Below are 27556 nucleotides of genomic sequence, written 5' to 3' on the forward strand. Positions count from 1 at the left end.
TTTGCATCCAAAAAATATATATTCAATAAACATCAGTTATGCAGTATTTCCATATTTCAATTGATGATATTCTCGACCCAAATACAATAATATATGTCTGGGTGGTCTAATTGAGCAAATTTTATTTAGGCTTCAATAAACTGCTTGAAACCAATTGGAAAACAAGTTGAAGAGTCCTCGATCCATTGAGTTACCAACTTAGAAAACGCATTTTCTGTAGGATGATAGCCGTCCCAAAAGATATGTTTACTAGAGTCTGGACAGGCTGCTTGGTACCGAACACATAAGAACATGCCATTCAACAGAGTCGTGCAACACGGGTTGCTACTGTCACTGAACCCTGCGGTTAGAGACATCTTGTCATTTTAATTTTAAAAAAATATGCATATTATGGAAGCCAAAATTTCCTAATAGTTTTTCAAATAATAAAAAAAAAACTAGAGTGCATAGGCTATGAGGGAATGTTTGAATTTGAAGTAATTAGAAACACGAAAAAGAGAATGGAGATGATGAAAAGTTGATTGAGAAAATGGTGTTAAGAATTAGAGTGTGGAGCACACGAAACATCTCCTTTGCTGGGAGAAGACAATTGGTTAATGTTGTACTGTTAAGCATTAATGTCTATTGGTCACAAATTTTTATTCTCCCTAAAGCTGTCTTGAAGAAGATAAATTCAATTTGCAAGGCCTTCCTATGGACTGGAGTCTGGCACTTGCAACAGCCCCAAACCTGGGTATGTTAGTTGGACTGAGGTCTGCAAGCCTACATCATATGGTGGTTTGGGTTTTAGAAGCTTGGTGTCATGGAATATTGTTATTATTGGAAAGTTGGTTTGGGATATCTCCATGAAAGCTGATAGTCTATGGGTAAAATGGATCCATGATAGATATATTAAGGATCAGAATTGGCTTACTTTTACTGCACCTAGTACTGCTAGCTGGGCAGTCAAATATATCTGCAAAGCTAAACAAGTGATCTGATTACCCGTGTGTGTGGTAGTGACCTGTTCACAAAACCTAGATTCTGTACAGCAGAAACATATAAGATGATGCAAGGTCCAGGTGAGAAAATACAATGGTGTCAGGCTGTTTGGAACCACCACAATGTTCCAAAGCACAGCTTTGTTGGGTGGTTGGCTATGAGGAATAAGCTACAGACAAGAAGTAAACTGGCAGCCCTGGGCATTTGTGGTACTAATACTTGTCTGCTATGTGAGAATGCAGTGGAAGATCATAACCTCTTGTTTTTTCAGTGTGATTACATCAAGCAATGCATAACCAAGGTCAAAACTTGGCTTGGAGTAAAGGCTAGGACTTGCAACTTACCTCAGCTTGTTGACTAGATTCAGAGAAGATAGAGGGGTGGCAAATTCAGAAGGAAGGCTGTAGTAGCTGGTATTTTAGCTATTGTATATAAGATCTAGGAAGAGAGAAATAATCCCTTATGGAATTATAATATACATACTATAGAGAAAGTTGTAAAAGAGATTCAATATAGTGTCAAACATATAGTTAAGTCTAGACTTCCTAGGCGAATGTTGGATGAAGATATCCAGTGGTTGTATAGTTTGTAGAGTTACTGGTGTAAAGGGGCTTGATGTGGCTGTTGCTGCAGTATTGTTTGTATTTGGTTGATGAGCTTAATAATATTACTTACTTACCCAAAAAAAACAAGAGAATGGAGATGATTGATGAGTAGCTAGAATTAGAATTGGATTCTCCATCTCACATATATGTTTGCATATTTTACATAAATGGCAATATGTAAAAAAAAATGTGCTTAGAAGCATATAATTTCAGGTGCTCCCGGAAGCACCTAACAATTTGCATATGGGTAGTGGTGATGGTAGATAAAAAAAAGCTAGTGATGACATATAATTACCCTAAATGTTGTTTAATTTGTGTTGGATTATGCTCCAAAATTAGTCAAATAGTTTACCTAATAGTTAGGACTAGTTGCTAATAATTAGTTAGTTGGCTAATAAGCAGTGGTCTAGATAATGGTCTATTTAGTGGTATAGCAAGCAGTGGGCTACATAGTTGGCATGTTCCTTATTTATCTCTTTAGTGGCTCATAGTTAAGATGTTATTAGTGATGCTTTGTATGTCTATTTAAAGGTTTATTTATTTATGTGTGAAAGATATATTAAATGGAGTCTTTTTAATTTCTCCAAGTTTCTTTTTTTCTCCACTAAAAAATCTAAGTTTGATTGTCGTTAACAGATGATTGTAAATGGGAATGAATTTTAAGTGTAATATTATAAGGAAAGTTACTTAAATCTTCCAGGGAGGAAAATTCAACCCCAAATTTCTCCCTCGGATTACCATTTGAACTCATGAACCCAGTTCAAACATGACTTGGGCCTTGAGGGTAGAAATTAGAAGGGAAGATTATCATACAAATGTCCCTAAAAAAAACCCCCACTGATCAGATAATCATGTAACCACGCACGTCAAGGGAATAAAATGCGACATGGCTTTTAACTTATAAATACATAAAAATTAGAACCATAATCAGCATAGAATGGGTATTGACCTTTTCAAATAAAACATTTGATGATCTTGATTTGTAAGATATAATTTTTGTTCGATTCTATCGAAAATATGTAGTCCTTAAGGTTGTATCTATATATAAGCATTAAATACATTTTTAAAATAATATTAATTAATTTCATAAATTAATGGCACAATTAAATTTTTTTGCTATAATTATCTTATATATTACTTAAATTTTCATTTTTAAAAGCTACATATATCATTTTTCTTATATACCATACTCATTCGACGTCTACAATAAACATCAAATTTACTTTGTAGCTGTCAATAAAAGTACATAAAAAGTATATATTGTAGATAATACGCATACCATATTTAGCAGGATGCATGATAGCATCATGACTAATCTGATAAACAGACCCAATGGTGAAGAGCGAGTCTGGGAGTATGGAGGTCAACTTCTGGATCATAAAAGGCAGTTGCTTGTTAAAGGCGGATGCACTGTTACTTGCATCTTCGTCACACTTTTCATTCTTGTGCCCTCCAAGTTTAAGCAAACGTCTTGGATGTCTTGCTACGGTTGGAATACAACCAAGTGGACCGATCTCCATTACCAGTACTTTCCTAGCACCTAATTCGTACAAACTCTGCACTTCAATTACCCCTAAACGAATTACTACATTTCAAAATAAAGTATTGAGTCACGTACGTAACTAGCAAATTGTTTTTGCACTTAAATTGTGACAAGTGTTCATAATGATTTTTCCAATTTTGCTAGACACCATAAATAATAAATTAAATGCTTCCACAATCAATAAATTATAAAAATAACAGAATATTTATTAATTTATCTAAATAGTGTTGTGATTTCAAAATAAGTACTAACTAAATAATGCAATTAACAATAATTAAGAAAAAGCTTTAAAACAACCAAGCAGTTTCAAAGAAACGAAAAGCAAGAAAAGAACACACCAACAATATTAACGTGGAAAACCAAGATTTGGGGAAAAAAACTCACTAAACTTGTACTAGGGAGCAATGGAGAACAATGATGAACAACACGACTTTCGCACATACTCTCTTTTTCTCCTAAAACCTTAGAAAATATGAGCTACTAAAGTTTCAACAATGTTATTGTGTTCTGCTGTCTGACACAAAACCAATAAATAGAGTATTATTTTACTCTTAGGACTAAAAGCAATCCAAGCGACATGATTAAAACTTAAACCAGAAAAGCACGTGTAGAAAACTGTATCGCATGCTACGGCCCGGAAGCGCGCGCCCGGGGAACAAATTCCCAAGATTCCTACCTGCTTCAGTCAAAAAAGGAATTCTACAGAATGCGGATTATGAGTTAGCAATTTATCTCAACAAAGATTGATAGGATTATGAGTTTGACACAATTGATATAATTTTATTTATCACCACTGTTTTTTTTTTTTTATATGTACCATTTTGTTTTTGCGTTTCCCAACACGTTAATCTGATATTTTACATTTGTTGTACTAAGGCTATGTTTAGTTCACCTGAAATTTTCTGATCTGAATTTATTTTATCTGATCTGATCTGATCTGAACTGATCTGATCTGATCTGATTACAAGATCTTATTTTTTAGATTTTTCTCAATATATAAGAAAAATTATAGTCATATTGAGTCTTCTGTGATTCTCTCAATGAGTACTTTATTAATATTCAATTATTATAATTTTTACTAATATGTAATGAAAGAAATTTAATAGTAATAATGATTTTTAAATATAAGCATGATCTGAACTGATCTGAACTTATTTTTTCTGATCTTATCAGATCTGATCTGATTAGATCTGAAATAAGCAAAAATAAGGTGAACTAAACATAGCCTAAGATGTACTCTCTCCGTTTCATTTTAATTGTTACACTTTGATATTTTATACTATTCATAAATTTCACTTTGACCATCATTTGTGATTTATACGCGGATGAAAATATAGTCATGTGGGATCTTGTTAGATTCATCATACCATGCATTTTATTAATATGTTTTTTTTTTATAATTTTTACAAATACAAAACTAAAAATATATGTCCTCAAAGTTTTGCATTGACATGCGTGAAAAGTGTAAGCGTGTAGATTAAAATGAAACGAATGGATAATAACTAACAAGATATCACTTGACTATGTTTTTTTTTATACAACATTGAGAAGTTGGTTGATGAATATTGCCCAAATGTCATATGGTGCGTCTAAAAAACAAATTAAGTATTTGATTTATGCATATTTGATATTAATTTATGCACATTAGATATATGTTTACGCATATTCATTTTTAATTAATTCATTTTTGTACTACGTCTATTTCTTTATACATACAACATGTTCTTTCTTGGATGTTCTATAATATTTGCGACATATCTCTTATTATAAAATCTCATACAAAGAAAGTTCTATTTTATAATTTAAGTACATGAGCCATGTTTCACTCTTCTCCTCTTCATTAGTATATGCGTCATTTGCCAATGTTGTATATATTAAAAAGCGAAGGAAGTATTACATATTAATGAAATCACTTGAACCCCAACCTAATTTGCTTATTAACCCACATTATGCCAAAAATGTCGTTTTATAGTGATACAAATTCCTTTTTCATGAGGACAAAATAGTTTTTATAATGACCTAAGTATCTATTAGAAAATTTATATTATCTGCTTTTAAAAATTTATTTGACATATTATGAAATATTAAGGGAATTAGGATAGGAGGTCAACTGATTTTGGATCATTTAAGTTAATATAATCAACACCAATAAGTTATTGAGGGTATATGGTACATTATATGTAAACCTAAAGGGTACCAAATGAATTTTTGAAACCATAAGAATAACTCATGAATTTTGTAAAAACTTCATGAGTACATTGTAAAAAAATCTATTATTTAATTAAAAATTAATTATTTGCCACCTGATTAGTAAAATAACTAGCCTTCTTTGCACGCGATGCGTCCGTGAATTATTTTGGTGATTATTATTAAATTTCATCTAAATGTAATATTGAAGAATGTAATTTACAATCATCATCAGTTCTAATCAAATGTCATGTGGTGTAAATACAAAATATAAAAATTACTTGATAAAGATGTTGTTTTCTTGGTATTCCTATTACTTGTTGATGGATGTTGGTATTGTTATTGCACTTCAAAGTTTAGGCAAAATTAAAATTTTATGTCTTTCATTTTGTAATTGATTTAGAAACTGCTTTAGTTATGTTAATTTGTTCATCAATTATAAACTTTTTATTTCACTACACATATTTTTATGAAAGTTTATTTTAGTTACTTTAAACCTCTTTTGATATACATATTTTAATTTAGAAAGGGATATGATTGAGGAAAATCTCAAAATCTTAATAGATAAGTATTTTTATTGAATGAAGGATTAAAAAGTCTTTTCAAGGGAGAACACCATTACTCCCCCTTGACTTATATAATAGAGATATACAAACTTGACCGAAAACGCATTTACGCGGTCCTAGAACCTAGGGAAGGATAATTAGTTCATTGTTACCTTTATTTGTCGAGATAATTTATCGGTCAGGAGCTGAGCGAATTGGACGGGATCATATAGTTGGCTTGAAGGATAAAGCTGAAAATAGTTTTGGAGATAATCATTGCTGCCTACGCACACAACAAACACAGACTTGGACAAGTGGTGGGAAAGCTGTCCTGGATCTTTGAAGCTTGGAGTCAATTGAGACTCTATTGTGCTTCGGAACATCTCAATTTGTTCATCCATGGGAAAGCATCTCCCCTACAACATTTATAAGTTTACATAATTAAGTCAGATGCCGTACGTTTAACTCAGATAAGATAATATGGTGCAATTATAAAACCCAGTCGTATATATCAAAAAATATACTTCCATCTAGAGACAGATCCAGAATATCTGGTTTAAGGGTACCCTCACCAATATAACAGATCAATTAATAAATCCATAACCTAATCAGTGTTATGTAATACGTCACCAAATCCTCAATCATTTATCACATATATCGACCATAAAATTCAATATTTAATATCATCAAGTCTAACATTAATAATGTTGTACTACTACAAATGAAATAATGAACAAATTAAGGAAACAAAAAACAAGAAGGAAGATTGGAACTTTGTTTAGGTTGCTTGACACGAAAATCCTGCAAGGTCCACTCACCACTAAACCATATTCTTTGACCTTTAACATGTACTCCCTCCGTCCTCTATTAGTTTATCTCTTTCTTTTGCACAGAATTTCAGGAGGAATAGTATTGTGGGGCATACAAAGAGAGAGAAAAGATTATTTATACTTAAAGTTGAATATATGTGTGATGAAAAGTTTGTGGTCCTATTCCAAAAATAGCAAAAAAAGGGATAAACTAATAAGGGACACTCTTAAAAGGAATATGGGTAAACTAATAGAAGACGGAGGAGTATTACTTATGCAGGCATATTATTTGCAAATAAGTGGGGAAAAGCCCTAAACTGAAACTCTTTTTTTTTTGGAGGGGTTGACCCAACCCCCTTATTAGATCCGCCCCAACTTCCATCATCTTTTTTACAATTGGGTCACTTATATAAAAGTGGTTCATGTAGGTAAAAAGTTATCAGTCAGAAGGAGTAACTATTTATTCTAAATAGGTCACTTTTACTTATATATTGTTTAAAGTAAAAAAATTACCCTTCGTTTTCAGGTGACCCATCTTCACTTGGAAAGTGACCCGTTGTGTGTATGGTCAACTTAGAGATTATTCCTACTTATTTTTAATCTCTCCAAACTCGACCTCAAAAAAAGTAAGCTCCTATTTTTTACGTAAAGAAAACGTACAATGGAAACACAAACAAATTAAAACATAGTAAAAAGAAACCTATGACGTCTACAAATTTGAGCTGAAACTACGTCCTTCCTATGAACCTTTGTAAGGCTAACATTACTGAAACGTCTTATTGATGGTACAAATCTCTGAAAGCATGTGTCTAATTGAGAAATTTGTTGCCGTGAAAGACCCCAACATACAAACAAGCAAGTTTGAGTCTGTGTAGACCTGAATATAAAGGCAAGAAGATACGCCTTTGCTTCTGTTTGGAGTGAAGAGGAAGCAGAGAAACACCCTCCTTGGCAAGCCTTTGGTTCTATTCCTATGAACCTTTGTAAGGCAACACCATTGGAGCGTCTTAACAATGGTACAAATCTCTGAAAGCTTGTGCTTGATTGAGATATATGTTGCTGTGAAAGATCCCAACAGACGGACAAGCAAGTTTGATTCTGTGTATACCTGGATACAATTGAGAGCAACATAATGATCTCAATTCAAGGCCATGAGACACGACTTTGCTTTTGTTTGGAGTGAAGATGAAGCATAGAAAAATCCTCCTTGGCCTTGCTAGGGAGGAGGGGTCCAAACTAGTTGGTTTGTTTCTCCCTAGTTTGGGCTTTAGGTTGTAAATTGTTGTGTGTTATATGGTTTATTATTACTTAGCAAAAAAAAAAAACCTCCTTGGCCAGTTATCTCTTGCGAGCCTATAGGATTGGTAACCCAAGCAACCACTCCAATGTGACTATTGCTATTATCCCAACAATGATGCCCGGGGGTACAATCGACTCATCTAACAGAGTCTGGACATGCCGGCCATGTGCACACAAACACCTCAATTGACCCTTCTCCCTTGCTCTTGTCGCTAAAAAGCAAGACGTCCTTTCAAGGTACAATGTTGATGTGCAGTTGTGCTTTCAATTGAGTCTCAGAGATCCATTCAATAAAAGATTTTCATCCTTACCAACAAAAAGGTAAGAGCACACTGTGCGATTCATTATCAAAAGACTTGGACCATGACAATAGGGCCTCTCAACATAAATGAGATAGATATAATTGGCCCAAGGAAGTTGTGATACAAAATTTTGATATAATTCTCATGGATTTAGGTCGTGATAGGTTGCTAGTTCTCCAAACCTTACATAATCGAACTATCGTAGAGGATCCCACTTGCTCGAGATGTAATGTATATCATGAAACGTCCTTTCATGTCGTGAGAGAGTGCACAACTTCAGCTGTAATATGGGAGTTGTTTCACATTGATACCCCCCCCCCTTCCTAATGAGTCTACCCAAGAGTGGCTAAAAAGAAATTTTTGTTCGAAAAATCAGATAGATGAGATTCCTTGCAAAATTATGTTCCTTGCCCTTGTGTTTGAAATATGGAAAAATCGAAACCAATTTATGTTCAATTGTCAACTCCCTTTTAGACCGCAAGCAACTATGCATAAGGCCCAACAACTAGCTCGTAGCGTATGCCGGGAATGGAGGTGTAGGGTGGGCATTGACACGGCCCATCTACGTACCTCCTAATCACATTTCTCTTAAGGGGGTTATCCCTTCCTTTTGGTCGGTCCTTAGTGTTGATGCGTCCTTTCTTGACCCGTTAGCCATAGTTAGATTAGTAGGGATTATCAGAGATAATTGGGTGGCATGTTATACTTTGGGGGAGTATCTCCCTAATGTTATAATGGTCGAACTGACAAGTATAAAAATGGACTCAAATTAGCGGCAACAAACAATATTTCGAGTGTGTTGGTGTTGTCGGATTGTATGGACTATGGAGGTGGTTGAGGCCTTGAATGATTGGTCTACCATTAATTTCATGTACTGTAATTTGATATGTGATTGCAGGGAGTTGAGCAAGAAATTCCAAGCGATGAAGATTAGCCATGATGGTCGAGACATGAACAAGACGACGGATTGTATGGCCAATTTCTACAGAATTAATGAAACTAGTATTTATGTAATTAGGAATATCCCCAACCCCCCTAGTTACTATTTTAATTTCCTAACGGAAGATTATGTAAGACTCGTTAATTAAATTTTAATGTATCCCTTGTTCCAAAAAAGAAAACAATATGCGATAACATGTCTTGGGTACCACCCCCATGGATATTCACCAACTAATTAGACGACACAAAAAGAGGAAAAAAGCTCTATTTTCTTTATCTCAATTAAATAATTATATATCCCCTTAAATCATGGTACAGGTTTACAACTCCATCTAATATTAGTGACATGCTCTATTTGTCTATATTATTAAATATTTACTTGCTATATATTTCTGTCATTCTTTCATTTTTCTATTACAACAATTGAGTTTTTTAGATTATTCATCTACCATTCTTCACTATCTATTATGAATTTTATGTAAGGGAAAATTTAATCATCTGGAGTCTTGTTAGATTCTTCTTGTTGAGAATGAGGCCCATGCAGTCCATTCTTTCACTAAGTAATATTTGCTATTATAGTGTTGTAGTCCAGTCCATGTAGTCAAGGAAATCTGATATTTTGTCTGTTAGCTTGTGCTTTGTCGTCTAGCTAATTCTAGTGTCATCTTGTGTATGGTGGGCTAGAGTGACCTAGGGATATCAACTACTACTGTCCTATATATATGTATTACGTAGCTTTTTTACATCATTCAAGAGAGAATGAATGAATCAATGAAAGATAGCTTTAGTAAAAAGCTCACCTTGAACAAAGTACATGTTTAAATGTTTCTTCAAATATCATGATTGTTTACAAAAGTCATCATGGTATCAGAGCAAGGTTGTTGTAGATTGAAGAATGAAGAAACATTTTCCTGGTAAAAACAAAGTTTATGTCTTTGATTCCTGTTGTTTGTTCATTCACAAGTTTTTTTCCTTCTTAAAGTTTTACTCTTTGTCGTTTGTTCCTCCTAACCTAGTATAAAAAGTAATTAACTTACTAGTGTAGTAGGTAGAATATAAGTTGATGTGATGGCAACTGCTACTACAATAGAAGTCAATAGCCCACTTTATTTGCACCCATCAGATGGAAGTAACTCCATCTGTGTTGAGAAATTACAAGGCTCATGAAACTATCGATCATGGAAGAGATATTTAGAAATAAGCCTTGCATCTAAGAGAAAACTTGGATTTGTGACCGGAACTGTAAAGAGACATAGCACAGACAAGGTGAAACAAGAAGCTTGGGATAAATGCAACAAATAAAGACTACATCTTGGATTATTGGAAATGTATCTGAACCTATAAAGAAGTTTGTGATGTTTGTGAACAACTGTGCTGTTATATAGAAGTAGCTGGAAACTAGGTATAATGTATTTAATGGGTCACAGAAGTATAAACTGAACAAGGAGACATATGAACTGAAGCAGCAAGGAAGAGCTATAAATGAATACTACATTGATATGAAAGGAATGTGGGAAGAGCTTAAAAAACTTGAATGTCTTCCACCTATCACTAACATGACTACTAAGATAAATGAATTTATAGCAGCTCTAAATAAACAACAAGAGGAATAGAAGTTGTTCCAGTTCTTGAATGGACTGGATGAAGAATATGGAGTTCATAGAAGGCAGTTGTTAATGATAAATTCTCTACGTGGTGTAGACATAGCCTGCAGTACATTACAGCAAGAAGAAAACCAAACGATCGAGGATCTGAAGTCTGTAAAGGAAGAGAATGAGGGAGCTGCTATGATAAGCAAAGGGAGTGACATCTCCTGTACTGTGTGTGGTAAAACAGGACACACAAAAGAAAATGTTGGTTTGTTGTGGGATTTCCAAGCAAGCATGGGAAAGGTGGAAAATAGTACAAAAGGAAGATGAAATACCAAGGTAGTTTTTCCAAGAGCAATAGATGAAATAGAGGAGGAAGAAGTGCTGCAAATGCACAAGCTCATAGTGAAAGTGGGTCTAGTGCAACAACCATCACCCCTCAGCAGCTAGAATAGCTAATGAAACTTCTGCCAACACCTTCAAAAGGTGGAGGGTCTGACACAGAAAAGGAGATGGATTACTCTTATGCTAGAGTGGTATGTTGCAACTTTGCAGACATAACTGGAAAGGAGTGGATAGTAGACTCCGGGGTTTCAGACCATATGACAGGGTGTATTGAGGTGTTAGAACATCCAGTCAAGCTGAAAAAGGAATATAAAATCACTCTTCCAACCGGAGCATCATCTGTGATCACTCACGCTGGGAGTGTCACTTTGAAAAACAACATAATCCTAAAAAATGTGTTGTATATACTAGCATTCATGCATAGTTTAATATCTGTGCAGAAAATGAGTAAAGATAACTCATGCAAACTCCATTTCCATCCAGAGTTTTGTGTAATAGAAGACAACAAAACTTGTAAGGTGAAAGGTGCAGGAAGAGTGAAGCAAGGGCTATATTACCTTGTAAATCTGAATCTGGATGAGATAAGTGAAGAATAGAAAACAGAAATAAAGAAGTGGCTTACTAAGGATGTAATTGAGACAAAGAAGTGTAATGCAGTAACTGAAGGAACAAGTATAGTTGTGCCAGAAAGTGTGAGCCATGTGGGAAGAATGACTCAAACAGCTTTATGGCACAACATGTTGGGTCATGCTCCTGTAAGCAATATAAAGAGAATTAAAGGTCTTGAAGGGGTGAAAGAAAATGAAAGTGAGTTGTGCATCACCTGCCCACTTGCTAAATTCACAATGCCCTACAAGCCAAGCAAGTCAAGAGCAGAAGAGATGTTTGATCTGGTCCACATTGACATATGGGGACCATACAAGGTGGCAACAAGACACTAGCAGAGATTCTTTCTCACTATGGTTGATGATCACTCAAGAGTGACATGGGTTCATCTCTTGAAGCTTAAATCAGATGCATTTGAAGCAATTTCAGAACTGTGTGAATATGGGAAACCACAGTACAATAAGCAAGTGAAGGTGATCAGAAGTGACAATGGACTTGAGTTTGATGATAAGCAATGCAAGCCATTCTTCTCAATCTTGGGCATTATACATCAAACATCGTGTGTTGACAGGCCCCAGCAGAATGGAAGGGTTATGAGGAAGCACATAAATATCTTAGAGATGGCTAGAACTCTAAGATTTCAAGCCTGTCTTCCTTTGCAGTTTTGAGGAAAATGTGTCCTCAAAACCACTCACATCATTAACAGGCTTCCAATTCCTCTCTTACAACACAAGTCTCCATATGAGGTATTTCACAAAACTCCTCCCTCATATGATTACATGAAATGCTTTGGATGTCTTTCCATGGCAAGCAATCCATCTAGAATTCATGATAAGTTTGTTGCAAAAGGAACTCACTGTGCGTTCATGAGATATCCCAAGTCACAGAAGGGTTATAAACTTCTTAATTTGACAATCACACAATGTTTATTAGTAGATATGTCAAATTTTATGAAAGTATATTTCCTTATAAACTATCCAAAACACACAATGAAATGAAACAAGGAGCTGTGATTGATATAAGAGGAAGTGTAGAATGTGAGCCTAAACCATCACCTAATGAACCACAAATTGAACCTGAACCTGAACCTATACAACCTGACAACACTCAGCACATTCCAACCACCTTCACTCAACCACCTCAAAGATAGTCCACAAGAATAACCAAAGCTCCTGCCTGGCACCAGGACTATGTTACCAACACTTGTGTCACATCAAACACACCCTCACTCATTGAAACAACCACAAACGCACTACCTACCTATGCTTTCAATTGTTTTCTCTCACAAAGTATCAAATACCATGAACCCATACACTTTAAGGAAGCTATAAAGCAACAAGAGTGGGTCACAGCCATGAATGAGGAATTACGGGCCTTGGAAAGAATTACACTTGGGAAATCACTCACCTGCCACCAGGGAAATAAGTTATATCTTGCAAATGGCTATAGAAAATAAAGTATGAACCAGATGGAACCATAAGTAGATATAAGTCTAGATTGGTGATTATGGGCAGTAGACAAAAATATGAAGTGGATTATGAACAAATATTTGCTCCAGTAGCAAAAATGGCCACTGTGAGGTCTCTTCTAGCTGTTACATCTTTTCATGGGTGGCATTTACACCAAATGGATGTTAAGAATGCGTCCCTTCATGGTGATTTGCAGGAACATGCGTATGAAGGCCTTTGACACAGAATGAAAGTCCTATGAGAGGGAGAGTACCCTAGTCAAAAGAGAAACAACAATAGTTCCCATGTTTGCAAGCTCAAAAAGGCCTTGTATATATTAAAACAGGCCCCAAGGCAGTGGTTTTCAAATCTAAGCAATGCTCTCAAATAAAACCACTTCATTCAGTCCAAGTCTGACTATACTTTGTTCGCTAAGACTGAAAGTGGTTCCTTTATTGTGATTCTGGTATATGTTGATGACCTTATTGTGGCAGGAAATCATTTATTTTGCATACAACAGGCCAAAGACTTCCTTGCCTCACAATTTCAGATGAAAAATATGGGTCACTTGAGGTACTTTCTAGGTTTTGAGATTGACATATGTGTAGATGGGTTGTTTCTCTCACAAAAGAAGTATGTGATGGATATACTTGAAGAATATGGGATGGTGAATTGCAGAACATTAAAATTTCCCATGGACATTCATGTGAAACTTAGGGCAGATATAAGTGATGATCTTCCTCAGCCAGAGGTGTATCAAAAGCTTGTTGGAAAGTTGAATTACCTCACTCTAACTAGACCAGACATCACCTTCATTGTCCACGTGTTAAGTAAATTTATGCACAAGCCTACTACTATGCATATGCAATCTCCAAAGAGGGTACGGTGCTAAGATATCTCTCTAGATCTCCTGTCAAGGAATATTGTTGGCCAACACATCAACAGCTGAGCTTCAAGCATATTGTGATAGTGACTAGGGTGGATGTGCATCAACAAGAAGGCTCACCTCTGGGTTCTATATACTTTTGGTAAGTCTCCAATCTCCTAGAAAGCCAAGAGACAAACTCTAGTTGCAAGGAGCAGTGCAAAGGCTAAGTATAGGTCCATGGCATTAATTCACTATGAAGTGATGTGGCTTAAGCAATTGTTCAACGATCTTGGGCTTAAAAATCTTGGCACTACATCTGTTCACTGTGACAATCAAGCTTCCCTAGCCATTGCAGCCAACCCTGTGCATCATGAGAAGACTAAGCATGTTGATATAGATTGTCATTTCATTAGGGACAAAAACTGGTGATGGGTCGTTGCTCCTACCTGTGTGCCTTCCACTCAACAACTAGTAGATGTGTTCACTAAACAACTGCCTACCAGTCAACATATATTCCTGTTTTCCAAGCTGGGAGTTCAGAATTGCTCCTCACTCTTAGTTTGAGGGGGAGTATTGAGAATGAGGCCCATGCAGTCCATTCTCTCACTAAGTAATATTTGCTATTATAGTGTTGTAGTCCAATCCATGTAGTCAAGGAAATCTGCTATTTTGTCTGTTAGCTTGCTTTGTCCTCCAGCTAATTCTAGGTGTCATCTTGTGTATGGTGGGCTAGAGTGACTTAGGGATTATCAACTATTGTTGTCCTATATATATGTATTTTGTAGCTTTTTCACATTATTCAAGAGAGAATTAATGAATCAATGAAAGAGAGCTATAGTAAAAGCTCACTTGCGGGAAGGAGTAATATCTCTATTTAGCTATTCATTCATGGCAAAACCTCCCCCACCACCCCCACCCCCCCCACCCATAAACCCTGCCCTCAAGGCACAAAGTGAGAAAAACCAGGCACTGCACTCCGACCAGCAAAGCACACCAACGACAGGTACCACTTCGACTCCTGCACCGGCAACCTCAAGGGAGAACAAGACAGCGTCAGAAGAAACACCACATCCAACGTTTCGCGAAGCACTTGCGAAAACCTCCACCAATTCAGGTTTCAACCTCACAGAGACCATCCAACTACCACTGGGAAGGCTACCGTTCGCGGAATCACCACCGGACAATCTGCCGGAAAAAGAAATCTTCCTAGCTCTATCAGAGGAGGACTATCAGCAGCTAAGCAAGCCATGGGAAGCGGCATTATCTGCAAAAATATGGGGAAATCCCTTTCTAGAGAGTATTTAAAAAAAGCACTAACGTCTCTATGGTAGTGGACAGGTCAACTAGACTTGGTAGCTATTGGAAAAGGTTTTTATGTGGTGAATTGCACCAATCTCACAAAGAAGACTGAAATTTTGGTAGGAGGACCATGGTTTGTGTTGGGGAACCTGATATGGACCCAGCCATGGGAGGCGGGTTTTCAACCTTCCAAAACAGAAATCACCCATAAACAGGTATGGGCCCACTTACCGGAACTGCCTATTGAATTTTTAAGAAAAGATTTTTACAGAAAATTGGAAACACCATGGGAAAAGTACTGAAAATTGACACGAACTCAATAGAAGGAGATAAGAGAAGATTTGCATCACTGTGTATGTGGGTAGAGATGTCGACACCACAACCGAAGGCAATATGGCTGGGAAAGAACCGGCAGGAGATCCTGTTTAGGGAGGGCCTAGGGTTCTGCAATCTATGTATGGATTTCGGCCACCACCCAAAAACATGCAACCGGAAAAAGAAACCGGAAGCCAGTAGCGAAAAACCGAAACTGACACAGAACAGTAGAGACGTGAAGGAAAAGATGTGGGTCAACGTTGACAATACAAATCAGCAAGGGACCACAAAATGGAAAAAGAAGAATGACACAAAAGACAAAACAGTATCACAAAAAAAGAACGCCCAGGTGGAAATTGATAAAGTAGGAGAAGCTACTATATCAAATCAGTTCGCCATTCTCCAACATATCTCTTCAGAAATCTGCTCTGCCGCCGCCTGCAAGGTAATGTCTGTCTCACCCTCTCCCAACAATAGCCCGAAACGTGTAAGGAGAGAGGAAGCTGAAAAAAATCACACTAACCCAGATTTTATGGGGAATATTCCTCAGACCCACATTTCTCAGACACACAAAGAAAAAAAGCCCACCCCCACAACAACCCCCCCCCCCCATTATCCACACACCTCATACCCTCCAAATACCTGAACCAACGAAACCCGAAAAAACAAAAGAGAACCAAACCAGCACCACCAAAATAAATATCCTAAAAAAGAAAAATGGCCAGGCGAGTACAAATACCGGACGTGATCATACCCAACTCCCCACCACCCTTTTCACCACCGGACACCCCACCATCCCCGGCCATATCACCACCGAGAATCCAAGTAACGGATTACGAGGGACCAATCCTCTTCAACAGGACGGTACGCCCAATCAAGCCAGAACAAAATTGGGGCTTTGTGGATTATATCCTACTGAAGCAGAACGGGGAAGTGTTAGAAGACCTTCCACTCCAACAGGTGAAAGAAATCATCCTGAACCCGTACTGTGCCTCGGAAATAGCGGAGAACCTCTTGATGTACTACCACGACGCGGGGGCGATCATCACACCACAGATACCACAATTCCAGACCATGAGTCATTTACCAAAGGTGATGAAAATATTCATCAAGTGGTTCTTGCAGAAAAAAGTGGGAGTAGAGTTAGAGGAGAGAGAACTATTGATGAACATAGGACCGTGGCTGGATCCTACACCTTTACTACCCCACCGAAGACTTGTAACACGGGTAGCGGTAACGGCCCAGAGGGTCACATTCGTGAACAACACGAATGCAATGTGGGTGGGTCGAATGAGAACCCCCCTCAAACAACTTCAAATGTCGGCGAATTGGGTCGAGGGAAAAGAGAAAAGCGACCCTCGAGAGTCCGAGTTAGTACTATGGCCACAGAGAGCCTTCTGGATGTGCCCCTTCACAGGGCAAGAAGTTGCAGCGCTCGGAAAACAAGAGGGAGCGTTGTACCAGAACATCCAGAAGAGGCCACCAATCCCACGTAGCATGTCGGTACTGTACTGGAACGCAAGGGGCATGGGACGCCCGACTTTCAAGACAAACTTCCGGCACTTAGTAGCAACGCATGGTCCGGATGTGGTGGTTCTGTCAGAAACATGGGTGACCGGTGAACATACGGAATGCATCATTAAAAGTTTCCCATTCTCGAAGTGGTACCTTGTTGATCCGGTGGGCTTTGCGGGGGGCATCTTGATCCTGTGGAACCCTGCACGAGTTCGGATTCATATCACAAGAACAAGTAACCAGGGAGTTCACAGCTTGGTTGAGGTATGTAATAGTTCTACAAATTTTATGCTTTCCTCAATTTATGCTAACACAAAATATCGAATAAGAGAAATGTTATGGGAAAATCTGTTGAATTTCGCGCCGAACGTGCAAGTTCCGTGGGTGGTTATCGGAGACTTTAATGAAGTAACGTGTCAAAGTGAAAAATTCGGGGGTAGACCTGTAAATAGGAGAAGAATTGAAAGATATGTCTCGACAATGGATGGGTGTGGGTTAGTGGATGTAGGTTTTCAGGGCCCTAAATATACATGGTCGAATAATAGGAAGAGAAACCCGATTTGGGAGCGTCTTGACCGGGCATGGGTAAACGAACTTTGGGTGTCTAGTTTCCCCGATACATGTCTGACACATTTACCAAGAGTGACGTCGGACCACAGTCCCTTATTACTCACATTACAAGCCTCACAAAGACCTAGTGGAGAGAAGCCTTTTAGGTTCGAACCCATGTGGTTACAAGACAGAACATTTAGGGCTTTCGTCGTTGAGGAATGGGGGAGGTTGAACGCGAGTATGTCTATCCTAGGGAAATGTAGAGAGTTGTGCACAGCAATGATTGAATGGAATCGTGACCACTTTGGGAATGTCTACCATAGAAAGAGAAGAACATTAGCAAGACTTAAGGGAGCCCAAGCAGCACTCCAACTAAACCCGCTATCCCATTTCCTCTTTCACCTTGAAAAGGAGCTTCAGAATGATTTGTTAATTGTATTAAATCAAGAAGAAGCTTTGTGGATGGCCAAGAGTAGGGTTGAGAGACTTAGGGATGGGGAAAGAAACACTCGCTTCTTTCATCGGAGCGTGCTCATGGAAAGGCACTCAAATAAAATCCTTCGACTTAATGACAATGTAGGCAATACGCTTACAGATCCTTCCGAACTTCGTGACCACATATCCGGGTTTTTCAAACACCTATACACCACAGAAAAAAGCTTGAGCCCTATCTGTGTCAACAATACCCCTGAAAAGCACCAACTGCACTTTCCTCCGACTGATAATGAGATAAAGAGCGCCATCTTTTCGATGCACCCAAACAAAGCACCTGGGTCGGATGGACTCCACCCGGTCTTTTTCCAGAAAATGTGGGATACTGTAGGTCCCGAGATTTGTGAGTCGATTAGGGTTTGGTTCAGGAGGGGTCAAGTTCCAGAAAACCTATGTGAAGCCCTCATCTGCCTTATACCGAAACAGTACCCCCCGGAAAACGTTAAACACCTGAGGCCAATAAGTTTATGCAACACCTTGTACAAGATAGTCACTAAGATTTTGGTGAACCGATTAAAACCGCTCATGCCTGAATTCATATCTCAAAACCAAAATAGCTTCACAAAAGGAAGAGGTCCTGATACGAACCTGGTCATTGCCACAGAAATCCTTCATTCCATGGCTAAAAAGAAGGGGGGTAGGGGGTGGTTTGCTTTAAAAATCGACCTAGAGAAGGCTTATGACCGTATGGAGTGGACCTTTGTGAGGGAGTGCTTGATTAAGGTTGGACTTGACCAAAAAACCATTGGGATCATAATGGATTGCATATCAAAGGCCTCCTCTGCGATTCTATTAAATGGAAGGAAAGGGGAGAGTTTCCACCACACTAGAGGGCTGAGACAGGGGGATCCTATGTCACCATATTTGTTTAACCTTTGTATGGAAAATTTGACGGATAGAATTAACCTAGCTTGCCAGACGAAAGAGTGGACCCCTTTCTGGGTGGGAAGGAAAAGAGAACCAATATCTCATCTGATGTTTGCCGATGACCTTTTGCTCTTTGGGAGAGTTGATGAGAGCACAACCTTCTCGGTACGTGACACTCTGAGGATGTTCTCTGAAGTATCAGGACAGAAAATAAATGAGACTAAAAGTAGACTTATCTTTTCCACAAACACCTCGGAGCAGATGAAAGACCTATTCCAGCAGACTTTAGGGGTAGAGGAAACCAAAGACCTAGGATTATACCTAGGATTGCCTATATCCCACAAGAGACCAACCAGATCCCAAATGCAATTCCTTGTGGAGAAAGTGAGGAAAACCCTAGCAAAATGGAAAACAAAATACCTCTCAAAAGCGGGAAGACTATGCCTAATCAACTCAACTCTAGCCACAATCCCAAGCTACTACATGCAAGCTATGTTCCTACCTAACTCCACACAAAATGACATTGATACGGTATGTAATAATTTTCTTTGGGTGAGGAGGAGGGGAAGAGAAAATTGCACCTAGTAACGAAAGAAGATACCTTTCTGCCAAAAGTAAATGAAGGGTTAGGAATCAGAAGTCAACGCACCTTAAATGTTGCGGCTATGGCGAAGTTAGGGTGGAAACTGGCCCATGGGCCGGAAAACCTAGCTAAAGCATGTATAATGTCAAAATACATTCACCAAACACACATCACAAAGTTCAAATATGGTTCACCCGTTTGGAAGAGTATTGGGAAGGGGTGGGAGCTACTCCAAAAACATAGCTCCTGGATAATAGGAGATGGATCCACAATTAAGGTTTGGCATGACGTTTGGGTGGGGAAAAGGACCCTACGCGACCTATTTATTGGACCCCTGAACAAAAACGAAAATAACCTGTGCTTGTCCCACCTCGTTATGAATCACAAATGGGACTTATCAATCCTGCCTGACCACATCCCTTTGGCAATTAGAGACCGTATTAGGGCCATCAGACCTATACCTAGCTACACAAAAGGCCCGGATACTATTTCATCCACCTTTGTCACACACAAAGGTTTCTCTCTTGCTTTAGCATACAAGGATGGCTTAAAGACCTGGAGAGGGGCCGAAGATGTCAACATCCAATGGTTGTGGAAGACAAAAACACAACCAAAAGTTACCTTGTTCCTTTGGTTAGTGTGGCGTGATAGACTACCTCACAACCTCCTGCTTTATATTAGAAAAATCGCCACCTCCCCGATATGTCCTTGTTGTGATAGAGAAACCGAGGATAGTAACCACATACTTAGGGGGTGTAGTGTCCCAAGCCGAGTTTGGAACCAACTATCCCCAGGCCACCTAGTAGACGGACCAATGAGTGAGTGGTTAGAAACCAATGTCAAGTGTGATGAGATTGTCCATGGATTAGAATGGAGTGTCCTATTTCCATTCCTATGTTTTGAAATATGGAAGTCACGCAACGACGTTATCTTTAACCAAGAACCTAGGAGCCTAGAAAAGATAATAAGTATGGCCAAGAGGCAAGCATGGGACTTGAAGAAATATGTCCTTCTAACACAACCTACCCCATTGGATGAGATACCTGTCGAATCTTCATCTATACAAACACAACCGAAAGTTTTCATACACACGGATGCTTCATTTGGGTCTGATGAATTACCCACGGGATTAGGAGGTGTCCTTAGAGATCCAGCGGGGCGATGGATCCGCGGATTTGTGCGGACTACGTATGCAGCCAGCAGCCTTGTATCTGAGCTGCTGGGTATTAGAGAGGGACTTCTCCTCTGCCACAAAAGGAGGATCCAAAATTGCGTGATAATCAATGATAACCGGGTGACGATTAATTCTTTGTATGAAACTTCTAATCATTGGTGTACCATTACTCCTTTAATTCTTGAATGTAGGGAGCTCTTACAAAAGCTTAATGAAGTGAAGGTCGAGCACACAAGAAGAGAAGGGAACAAGCTTGCGGATTGTCTAGCGAAAAAAGCTAGAAGTTTAGATGATTGTATGAACATTACTAGGGAGTTTCCAAAACCCCCTGATTTTTGCATGTCTACATACATCTCGGATTGTAATAACTCTATTTTTAGTACTTAATTAATGCTTTCCATTTTCACCAAAAAAAAAATGTTTCTTCAGATATTATGACTGTTTACAAAAGTCATCACGTCTTGATATATACTTTTAAAATATCAGAATTTTTACTAAAAATTAATTAAAGATTTGAAAAAGACAAATGGAATATTATATGAATAGAAAAGTTACCATAGTTAATATATTTTTTTTGACAGGAAAAATTACACTACATTAGAAATGAAGTCAAATCGATAATTCTAAAAATAGCAATAGACACAAAAACTTAAAAAAGTTTCTCACAAAGTGGGCTCCGGACTCTGGTAGAATGCCGCATGCTGCTGATGCGTAATTGTATCCCATCGTTGAATTATATCTGGGAAGACTTGCATATGGCGCCGGATAAGATAAACCAATATATTCCGCTACATATAGAATATTAACAATTTGTGATTAGTTTTAAATCGTCGTCGTTGTATTTTTTTTGAAAAAGAAAATACTAAGGGAAGTTGTAGATCTTCTAGGAAGATGGCCTGGGAATGCTGGGATGCATATTATACATGTCTGAGGGTATAGGGCTATAGCCTACATATTTGTAATAAGCTTTTACTAGTATTATATAGTAGGTGTCAACTGTCACGGGGTCGATTTTATGTGTAAGATCAGGTGTAGGGATTTTATTCACGATGTGAAACTAAAGTTGTGGGAGCATCTAAAATGGGGTGGGTTGGTCTTACTTGATTTTTATGTTTTGTCATTCTCTCTCCTTCCCTCCTTCTTACACCTCACATTCCACTAAAACTCCCACCAACTCATCTTTTTTTTAGTCTTACTTTGTTTTTCCATTTCTCTCTCTTACTTTTACCAAACCCCACCATATTCAATGTTTAATTTTTGTATATGAAATAGATGATTTAAATTAATAAAAGCTAATTAGATAACGTTAAATTAATTACGAGCTAATTAGCTTACGTTAAATTAGGGTGCGTTCTATTCAACTTATTGGACCTGAACTTATTGGACCTTATCTGAACTGAACTTATTGAACCTGAACTGAACTTATTGGAACTTATTAAATCTGATTGGACCTGATGCAACTTATTGGACTTGATTGGACCTGATTGGAACTTATTGGACCTTATTGGAACTTATTGACCTTATTGAAACTTATTAGACCTTATTGACCCTGATTGAAACTTATTAGACCTTATTGGACCTGATTGAAACTTATTAGACCTTATTGGACCTGATTGAAACTTATTTGACCTTATTAGACAAAAACATTGACCATGAATAACATAAATATTACCACTAACGTAAATACTACCCGTCAAAATTTTTTATGGAGTAATAATTATTATAATTCGTCCTTTAAAAAATAATGATTATTAATTATCTCTTATGTAAATTATTTAACAAAAAAATTTACTATTTATATATTTGCATATACATAACTTTCACCACTAATATATCTAATAGTCTTGTTTTGGTTTTATAAAACACTAGTAGAAAACCAAAATTTTATTTCATTGTTATTAGTAACGAAAACATGTTATCTCTAGTTATTTAAAGACGAATTGCAAAATATTGTAATTATAATAATTATTATTATTGGTAACCTTAATTATTTGACCATGATTATAATATTATTTAATAGCAATATGAATAATCAAATAATAGACAATAATACAAGTATAATACTATACATTGTGGTACTTTAATAAAAAATTCTAATAATAACATAATCAGCTAATAGTAATATGAATAATAAATAATAGACATAATACAATAAATAATAAAATAATAGACATAATGCAAATAAATAATAAAATAATAGACACTAATACAAGTATAATACTATATAATCATTGTGGTACTTTAATTAAAATTCTAATAATAACATAATCAGCTAATAGTGATATGAAATTATGAATAACAAAATAATGGACAATAATACAAATATTTATTAAACATTGACTATTTGGACCTTATTGGACCTTATTAGACCTGATTGGAACTTATTGCACCTGATTGGAACTTATTGCACCTGATTGGAACTTATTGGACCTTATTAGACTTATTGGAACTTATTGCCCTTATTAGACCTTATTGCAACTTATCTGAACTTATCTGAACTTATCTGAACTTATTGGACCTGAAACTTAATTTTTTGAGTTGAACAGAACGCACCCTTAATTACGATAAATTAAATTACGTTACAAGCTAATTAGTTAATTAGCTTACATTAAATTAAATTAGCGTTCACTAGAGATTATAGTAAATATGTGCTAATTAGCTTGGTTATTCCATTGGCTTTGAAAAAACATAAACATTCTTTGAAATTCCGGATTTTGTAGCACACTTGGATCGATTTGGAAATTATTTTGAGAATTTTGTGGGTGGTTTGGATTAGTTTGGGAGTAATTAGGATTATTTGAATCCATAATATTGGCTTAGTATAAGTAATATTAGGTAGGAGAGAGTAATTAGAAAAAAATAAGTTGGAAATAAGTTTGGCAAAATATATGAAATTTGGACTCAATTTATAGGAAAAAATATTTTATAGCCGTTGGTGTAATTTTTTTTTTTTAAAAATAATAAGCAGATTTTTTTATATTAACGTTATAAAATTATTAACGTTACAATATAACCGTTACAAATATAAGAGGAAATAAGCTGTCCAGCACAACACGTGGCGCGCATTAATTGGCTGTTCAGTGGGCCTCTGACGCTCGTCAGGGCCACTGACAGCAATTAATGCTCTTTGGGCCAGCGTGCTGCGTTTTGGAAGCCAACAAGCGCTTCTCCTCTCTCCCTTTCCTTCAAGTGCTGCGTTTTATACTTGACAGAATTTTTTTTTAATTGCTACTATGCCACGCGTAAAGTTGTTTTGCTTTTTGTGCACGCCATCCCATACTCATATGGTCTGGATTTCCAGACCAACCAAGCCAAAGAGTCAAGTTCCACAACAACAAAACCAAGTAAAACTAGTTTTACTATTTGCTAAACCAAGTAAAACCCACCCCATTGTAGATGCTCTAAGGATAAGTATCAATAGCGCTAATAAAGCGAGCAATCAAAGTACTATATGTAGAAATCAATAGACAAGAATAAATAAATCAACCAATAAAGAATAAATAATATTTACGTGGAAACCCTTGAACATGGAGAAAACAACAACACAATACCAGCACTTTTAATATGAGACGATGATGCAAGAAAACAATTCGATCTCTCCAAACACTAGTAGAATAATTGTTTATTGCTACGGTTATGCAATTTTACCCATACGCAACAATAAACCACGTCAAAAGAAAAGGAAAATTCGAAAAGTAACATGTTACTGCGGTTTTGTGTGGAAACCGCAGCAATATATATCAACAGTAATTTTCAAAATTAATTGACTAGTTTGACCAAATCTATAGCTGCGGTTTCCACCTAGTTTCGCAACAATAGATTAAAATTTTATTTTTTAAATAAAATTTTATCAATTGCTGCGATTCTGTTAGGAACGGTAGCAATATCACATAATATTTCACAAAAGTCGCTAGGGTTGGCACCTGACGCTCATTTCATCCCGATCTTCAGCCGTTTCACTCGTCTCCCTGATTTTACTCCTTTTCTCTTTCCTCTTCTTCTTGAGATCTACTCCTCCTCATGCCATACCTCCTCTTCCACTTCACTCTTCCTCATCGCCGCCCAATCACTACCACTCCTCCCTTTCACTCCACCCTTCCTCCACCAAACAACTATCGATGCACTTCCCTCCCTTCGCACAACCACGACAAAGTCTTTTCGCCTCGTCATCATCATCTCTCAACCTCTCATCTCTTGACCAACACCATCTATTTCATCCTGACCACCGCCACACGCTAACATCTCAATTGTCATCTGGTGAGTTTACCGCCTCTAAAGAACAAAAAAAAGCCTCGACGAGAGAGCCTTTGTTTGCCGCCTCTGACGAGTTCCGCGTGGCTCCGTTTCTCTCTCTATCCTCTTTTTTATGACTAGCTCAGTTCCACTTAACGCCGCAATTTTAGATTTGCAAGATTTTGGCGATGAAGATATATGCGCAACATGTTGAAAGAAGGTGATTGTGACGGTGACGGCGCGTTAAGTGAGATGGAATTTTGTGTTTTGATGTTTAGATTAAGTCGTGAATTGATGGAATTTTGTGACGGTGACGGTGACGGCGCCTCTGTTTCGTGCATCATGCGTCTCCCCTTTCCCTTCCCACTAGTGTTCGTGCGTTTCCCATTGCCCCTGCCCGCCAAGTTCCCCCGTTTCCCCATTTCATTCATCTCTCCTTCCCCATTTCCCCTTTCCCCTAGTGTTTCCTCGTTCCCCCATGATTCCCTGTCCCTTGTTTGGGTTTGTTTTCGTGGCTTTGGTTTGGTTGGTTCACCTGAGAAGCGTCGACGATGTTGGAAGACTCTTCACACTTCAGTTGTTCGTCTACTGAGTACTCGTAGTCGAAGATCATCTTTTAGTTATGGTGATCAGTTCTTGAGATTGTTTCAGTTGCATTTTCAGTTCTAGTCTTAGTTTAGTCATATTCATATCCAATTATCAACGCCATTTTGCTCATGGTTGTGCTAGGGTGGTATTTAGTAGTACTAGGTGGGTAATAGAAGGATCTTGGTTTCCTATGACGAGGGATGATCTAGGAACTCTGGTCTATAGTGAAGGTGCTCCTGAAGCTTTCTCATTATTTGATTCGAGTCGCTTCAGGAGTCCGAGTGTTAGGTAAGATGAGAGACATTTTTCATTATAGTTTAGGAATTATGTCTGTTGTGGTTCGATCTTCTAGTTTCGGGATTGCATGGTTGAATCTTCATACTCAAAGAATGGGCGAATTCAATCAAAGCTAATTTTCCCCAAGTTCATGTGATAACTTCGGGAGTCATCACACATCAAAAATACATCTTGTAGGAGGCCCTTCGATTTGATTTGGGACATGTTTCGAAGTAGGGTCAGGAGTCACCGAAGGATTTGGCTTCTTTGGTTGTTCAATTAGTATAATCCCAAGAAGAAATTTTCGCTCAAGAACCTTGGAATTTATCATCTTGTGAACAAAGGTTTAACAAGATGAAATGCAACAATCTAACTATGAAGATGGTCTGGGTTGAGCATCTCAACAAACTCTCTCTCATTATATTAGGTCTTTTTCTACAAGACATATTACCCAAACCCACCAAAAGTCGCCTTAATATTTGTTTGCTTTAGGTTTCATGTTTAGTTGTAATAAGATTAGCTTGTAATCTTGTTTTTTAATCAATGCAAATTTTCTTTATGTTAAATAAAATTGTATTGCAATCTCTTTAATAGATTCCCCTTCCCATGTCTTAATTTTGGGAAATTGAGGGTGAATATCGCAAAAGCCCATGTCATTCGTGTTGCCCCCATTCTAAACTCCAAAGCATGCCACACATGAGAATTTGCTTCAATGAGGATTATTAGTTTATAACTCCTAGTGAAAGCCATAAAAAGTTATCCTTACGAATTGTGAAAAAGTATCTAAATCTTTTAGTAAATAATGGTATGCAATAAACTTTCCCTTTTCTTTTCAATAAAAAACTATTATGATTTGTCTACCTTATACAGATATTTTGCCTTTTTGACATGCCATAATAACTCAAATCTCATAGCTAAATTATGAACAAAATAACATCTAGTTTACAATTATATGGGGAAACAAGAAACCACGAATCAGCTCATGGAAATCCTACCTAGTTTACAAAATGATGCAAAACATGATTGAAGATATAATTTTACCTATAAAATCTGCAACTGTTCTGCCATCAGTAAATCTTCCTCGGGAAACTTGGCCAGGAAAGTTGATACTATAAGGGTCGTAATCAGCCTTAGCCAGAGTAAGCAACATATTATTATTGCCATTATCGACCAAAGAGTCTCCGAAGATATAAAGAGCTGGGGCAAGAGGAGATGATTGGGTAGCAACAAAAAGGGTGACAATTAAAAGGATCAAGCAAAGAATGTTATGTTGCAACATTTTGGAGTTATTTTGTAAAATGGGGCAAAGAACGTTATCTGGCAAAATAATGAATTTGGAGAACGTGAGCAGCATCTAAACATCAGATTAATTGCCTGTTTTGGAATCAAATCATAACGTAATAGTGTTAGACGTGGGAAGCACTGTTCATATTAAATAATTTCCATCCTATATTATTAAACAAAAAAATGTTTCACTAAGAAAATTAATTTACACTCTCAGCTTTAAATATGTACATCATCGTTCATCCGTAGTGCATATTATATACTCTACCAATCAATATACTATATCTAGGGATTTATTGGGGATTTGTAGTT

General features: G+C 37.3%; 1 protein-coding gene across 1 annotated transcript; it reads right to left on the reverse strand.

Moving 5' to 3' along the window:
- Window positions 1-27263, reverse strand: LOC104892370 (GDSL esterase/lipase 7). The gene is made up of 5 exons (XM_010678288.3): window positions 27002-27263; window positions 21530-21651; window positions 6035-6277; window positions 2866-3142; window positions 1-340 (listed from the first exon to the last, which is right to left on the reverse strand). The coding sequence occupies exons 1-5, from the start codon at window positions 27237-27239 to the stop codon at window positions 126-128; spliced, it is 1095 nt and encodes a 364-aa protein (XP_010676590.3). The 5' UTR covers window positions 27240-27263; the 3' UTR covers window positions 1-125.
- Between the last annotated feature and the right edge of the window lie 293 nt (window positions 27264-27556).

This window comes from Beta vulgaris, chromosome 5 (assembly GCF_026745355.1).
Source record: "Beta vulgaris subsp. vulgaris cultivar EL10 chromosome 5, EL10.2, whole genome shotgun sequence".
Lineage (NCBI taxonomy): Eukaryota > Viridiplantae > Streptophyta > Magnoliopsida > Caryophyllales > Amaranthaceae > Beta > Beta vulgaris.